This window comes from Pholis gunnellus, assembly GCF_910591455.1.
Source record: "Pholis gunnellus genome assembly, chromosome: 14".
In the NCBI taxonomy this organism is placed as follows: domain Eukaryota; kingdom Metazoa; phylum Chordata; class Actinopteri; order Perciformes; family Pholidae; genus Pholis; species Pholis gunnellus.
Window position 1 is genome coordinate 22,102,039 of NC_136541.1, and position 6,000 is coordinate 22,108,038.

General features: G+C 45.3%; 1 protein-coding gene across 1 annotated transcript in view; it reads left to right on the top strand.

The window, feature by feature from the left end:
* rab2a (RAB2A, member RAS oncogene family) overlaps positions 1 to 5,626 on the top strand; it is a 30,702-nt gene extending 25,076 nt beyond the window's left edge. Inside the window, exon 8 of the mRNA XM_079172775.1 lies at positions 3,708 to 5,626. Coding sequence (XP_079028901.1) covers positions 3,708 to 3,803 — 96 coding nt within the window. The 3' untranslated portion in view covers positions 3,804 to 5,626. The remainder of the gene's footprint in view (positions 1 to 3,707) is intronic.
* Positions 5,627 to 6,000: the final 374 nt, after the last annotated feature.

Here is a 6,000-nt window from a genome sequence, read left to right on the forward strand (position 1 = left end):
CTCAAAAAGAGAGGGGAGAAGAAGAAAAAACTCCACTTCCTTTGACTCCAGCCAAGCAAAACTCCCCACGTTCCTCTTCTCCCCTGCTCTATTTTCCACACGCTCTCTCCCGTACTCTCCCTCTCCCTCTCTCTCTTGGCATCTTGCCAGCTCATAAATTCCTCACATCCCACAAGGTCTCAGTCATTCGGCGAGAAAACAAACACTCAGCCAGCCAGTCAGGAAGCTTCATATCCAACCAGTCAGTAAGCTTCATATCCAGTCAACCAGATGGTTATCTTCTCTCAGCGGAACAGTTATCCATGCAGCAAGTATGCACTTGTCAGCAAGTGTTACTCACACGACGTCCACATTCAAATCACGAAACCCCCAAAAATGCACTTCACACGTAACGAGTGTCGTGCAACGCTGGCTTCCGTCTCCAGGTCGGTCTCATAAAGCTCTCCCTCTGCACAGAAAGCACCAAACGGTGGGATGAATCCTCTACTTTGTCTTCCTGCTCTGGTCAGCGAACAACAAAGCTGCACATCGCAGATCACATCCGTTAAACCTGGTACATTTTCCAGCATCGAGCAACTGAACAAGCATCAGTCAGCGCTCACAATGCTACCTGTTGACCAGGCAAACTGATGATCTTATGATAATCAATGTCTGACAGAAGGATAACACATAGCTGACACTCTGTGTATTGTGTGATCAGCTGTGCTGTTTTAAAATGACAACAAACGGAAGGCTGTCTTCTTAACATCACTGCTGCAAAGCACCCGGCTACCTAGCCACATTTCCAAAAGCTCAGTATTCCTCGTCCACTTTCTGGGTGAGAAAAGCACCAGATTAGGATTAGGAGAGAAGAGATGTGTTTTAAAACTCAGCTGGCTTTAAAAATTGTTTGTGTGAACATGTTTGTGTGAACATGTTTGTGTGCGGCCCAAAGGGTACGACGGCACATGTGTAACCCGTCCTCCTACGGGTTGGGGTTATGCAGACTCAGGGGCCACACGTTGACGGTGCGGATGTGCATGTTCAAAAATAGAACTGCTGGTTGAGTTCGGTCAGTTTTGTTGAATGAAAGGTCCGTGTTGGCTTGATATTAAGCCTGAATATTAATTTCCTTGCACTTCATTCATTCAGCCAGACTTTGTGTAGATGTCATTTTGCCCTAACTGATCAGGAGCACGTGATGTTTCTGTATGCAGACTACTCTGTCAGAACAGAGGCAGCAGCAGCTGTTTCTATGAGCAGTTAACTTAAAGTTTCTAAATGTGGACATAAGAGTTATTTTTGTATATGACTTATTACATGAGCAGCTGCGTTGATCTCATCCACACTAGTTGGCTTGTTTCATGAATGTAGCTGCTAGCTAGATGACATCCCCACTGCTAGATCTGATCGGTACTGCAAAGTATTACAACTACACACCTGTGGTTCAACACTCTCCTGCACCCTATTGTTCCCCTGATGATGTTACATTGTGAACAACAAATCCATGTTCAAATCAACAGGAGAGCTAGTTAACATTAGCTGTTAGCTGTTAGCAGCCAGTGGACAGGCTAAATAACGGAGCTAAGAGACAACTTTTCAGAGGTTGCTTTGAGTGCGTTCAAGCTCCATTAAGGAAAAATGAGTATTGGGCGAAGGTAAATTATATTATAATGATGTGTTCAAATGTATCTTGTAAAAAGTAGTATTTAGCTAGTTGTTTGATAGAGACGTTTACACAGTAAGATTAGTAAGTAAGTTAAGAATTGAAACCTTCTTGTGGTTGGAAACGCTAGTGGGCAGCTATTCAGAGGCCTGGAACCTTTAGGTGGGATGTAAGTTTACTTACCAGTCTTCTTCTTTTTCTTCTTCTTCAATCTTCTTGAGGAAACTCTAAACCACGTCGTAAATTGTCACTGAAAAGATGTGGCGGTCCTCACAGACGTGGTCCTCGTGCAGCCTGTACACGTCCTTGAACAGAACACAGTGTGTGTAAAGAGTGTATATGTGGCCCTTTAGCCAGCCAGCAAGTAGCGCAGTGTTAGTCAAGACAGGACTGGAGCTGGCCAGCCAGTGTTTTTGTTTTAGTAACAGTAAGAGGGAGGAAAGGCAGGCCGGCCAGCCAAACCACATCAGCTGACTGGCTGAGAGAGAGAGAGAGGGAGAGAGGGAAGCCCCACCAGAAATGTTGGCAGCCACTATGAGAAAACACTTACTCACACACACACACATGGCCTTAGCTCAATAAATGTGATTTAAAGGCATACAGTGTTTCCCAGAGGCACCACTGCTAGTGTAGGAGGGGGAGTTACGCTGAGAGGGAAAGAGATAAATATATACAGAGGGAGAGAGAGCAAGGCTGGGAGTGAGCACCACAGTACACAGAGGGAGAGAGAGATGAAAGAGCCGTGTCTCTCTACCACCCACCTGCCTGCCTCTCTCAGTTCCTCTTCTCTTATAAGTGCTTTTCATTTTTTGTCCTTGAGTGCTGCTGGTGCTTCCCCTGCCTTTGTGCCACGCAGCAGCACCTGTTGCTTAGTCTGTGATGTGATCTAATAGGAGGGAGAGTGTCAGTGTACGAGGTTCTTCTCCGTGGTCGGGGTATGGCGGTCTGAAGAAACACACAGACTGCTGTGGATTCAAAAATGTGATATCAATATCAGTATGCTATATTTAGCTATATTCTCACCTCTTTCTGACGGGGAACTGAAGCTGTTATCTAAGCTCTCTTCAAAGCCATTAGACGCCTTTGACAACACCAGTGATTTTACCTGACAGAGCACAGGAGTTGCTGTTCTACCTCTGCCTTGATCGGTTAGTTAACTTGTATTGTGTGTGTGTTAGTTCAGATTCACCAAAGTCACACAGCTGCTTTGAAGAGTTAAAATCAGACAAATGACAATGTAGAGTATCGTGCAAGAAGAGGAAAAAAAGTCCAATATGGCACCATTCGGTACGTCTTCTACTATTGAGTATTAATAACCCGTCTATGGGACCCCCTTGAACCCCCACCTGGTCACCTCCCACCCTCTTTGCATTGAGCAGACCCTGTCGCCTCCTGGTTCCCTTCAAGTACAGCCCACACAGCCGCACATGACAGCCTTTTTTTAAGACCAGACACCAGACACCCTGGTGCTCCTTTGAATAATTCAGTAATCACCCAGTCTCTGCTACTGGAATGGTGGAGTTGGATCTACCCGCTAACATGCTAGTTAGCTGGGAACATTGGAGCTCTCACCAGCCACATCAGCTTAGAGGGAGACTCGTGGCAGCTAGCGGGCTAATATGATAGCTTTCATCTATTTTGGACTCCCTAGCCCTGTCTTGCCTCAAACAATAGCACTGTCAAGATGGCATGCTATTGGTCAACAGCGCAAATTAGCATCAATAAATCTATAAAATGCAGGTCTGACCAGGTCTGCGTTTGAATTACTTTATTGTAATTAACCCCGCTTTATGCAGGAATAACTTGGAGGAGGGACATTGTAGAAAATGTACTTGCCCAAAAAACATTTCAGTATGAGTAGACCAGGAATGGACCAGGATTGTCCACAACATAACAAACTGGATGTGTGATCTGTGTTGTCTTAGCGATAATTCTGTTGAGCATTGCAACAGAGACGTTACATCATTCTTGAGTGAGATCTTTTCATGATGATGTGCTTTTAGTTTATTTCCCCTAACCTACAAACCTCATGTGAGTTGTCTCTGTCTCTGTCTCCACACAGGCTAATGGTATTAAGATTGGACCCCAGCATCCTACCACCAACTCCACGCTGTCCGGTAGCCAGGGAGGCCAACAGGCTGGAGGGGGCTGCTGCTGAAAGCCCAAAACACTCCTCCAACCCCCGACCCTTCCTCCTCCTCCTCCTCCTCCTCCTGCTCCTCCTCCTCCTCCTCCTCCTCCTCTTGACTCTCCCTTGCGTTTCTACAGAACTGTCCAGGCTCACTAACAGTTTGTTAACCTCTCCCTCTCTCTCTCTCTCTCCTCTGCTCCATTCGTTCATCCCTCCTTCTCTCTCTCTCTCTCTCCTCTGCTCCATTCGTTCATCCCTCCTCTCTCTCTCTCTCTCTCTCTCTCCTCTGCTCCATGCGTTCATCCCTCCCTCTCTGTCTCTCTCTTCGTCCTTCAGCCATGTCTTCGTTAAGTCCCTTGCCCACACCTAAGGGTCTGGGGGGGTGGGGCTGTGTCCCCCTAAAACAACCTGACTTCGTACAGTCTTACAAGGACCGAGTCAGCTTAGCCACCACCAATTGTCTTTTTTTTGGGTTAGATAATGGATTTTTATCTTTTTCTTTAAAAACAAAGCATAAACATGCCGGGATGTGAAGAATTCTATTCCAGCGGTTTAATTTCGTCACTCCTCTTAATTCATGAGGATGTTGTTGGGTTATTCCAGAACCTCTGAATCAAAAGCTCCAGTGTATCTGCAGTAGATTAACAAAGTGACTGTGTTGTGTCTATACACACACATCTGTACATGTTCTGAAGACGATGACGCAGCACGTTGATAGCAGGACATGTTTCCACATGTTGAGTCAGTTTTCATGCTGTGCCTGTCTGTGTGTATAGGGACGATATATAGGTATTCCAGTATGTCGGTGTGTTTAGGAAGCATTCAACTCCCTCTGTATCTTCTGTCCATAAAAAGTGCAAATGATTATGTTATGTTGTGCTTCCTTTCCCTGTTTGTCGCCATCTTTTGTTCTCCCTCTGTCTTTTTGTCCTTTTCGTTGACTTGCATATGATTTGTATTTAATGAACACTACATACTGGTTGTGGCTTAAACAAAGTGTTGTCTGGAGAGAGAATAAAAGAGCAAACTGTTGAGTGTGAAACTGGATCCTTTTGGGGACGATAGAAAGGAAAGTTCAAAGAAACGTGACCAGATTGAGAGCAGCGGCCGCCATTATGAAGTTGAGAAGTAAAGAGAGGAGAGTAGATTGGAAACCGAGACTTTCTTTTGTTAACTATATTTATCGGGCACATTTCTGTGTATATATGGCTCTTAAGGATTCTGTAGCTTTTTGTTTTTTTATGGGCTTGTTCAAGGGGAAGCTTGACGTGTTGTTGTGGACTCGTAATTTCTTTACCAGGGCCGGGAAAATACACCGCGAGAGGCTTTTTAGCATTTTAACAACTCCTTTAAATTCGAAGGCACCGTACCGCCCCGTTACATCGGGACCGCCGTGCCCTTTCTTTTAAACAAGTATGAAGGATAACGGGCTATTAACAGGCAGTCAAAATCCCCGGTGGAGAACAGACTCCGACTGAAAATGTCAAGGCGTCTCCCTTTTTTAAGCAAGCGAAGACTTCCACCATGAATTAGCTGGCAGATATATAAAGTAAACCGTTTAGAGGTAGATCGATGACTGCTGCAATGTTTTCTTTTTGTTGTTCGCTCCGAGATCAGCGCCATATTACTGTTCTGCTCATGTTTTACTACTTCGGTTACTTGTTGTCCATCCTCTCCTCTCATCCCCATTTCTTCTTCTCTCTCTCTGACTCTGTGGTAACATTAGCTCTGTATCTATTTTTAATGCCAAATTATTGTTTACCTGTGTTTTGTCAAAAAAAAAAAAAAAAAAAGCATTGACTAAGCCCCTGTAATATGTCCGGAAATCAGCTGCCTGCCTTAACTCCACCCCCCTGAGAGAGATTTGGACAGCTGCTAAAAACGAATCCAACTGACCCTTTTCTCTGCAGACAGGCGTTTTACCGCTAACTAGCTAGCTAGCTGACGATGCGCAACGCATGCAGAGATGCACTCGTAGAGAGAGGTCGTAGAAACAGGCCTAGTTTGAATTTTGCATATAAAATGGGGCATTTGGAAAGAATCTGAACTAACATGCTAACAACCCCCCCCCCCCCCCCCCCCCCCGCACGCACGCACTCACGCGCGCACACACACACACATTCTACACAGTATGTGCACGCAGACGATACATACATTTATTTCTGTTTATCTAACATAGCTGTAGGGAGTTGTTGGTGGGTTTCACAGCAGTGTGTCCCTCTTA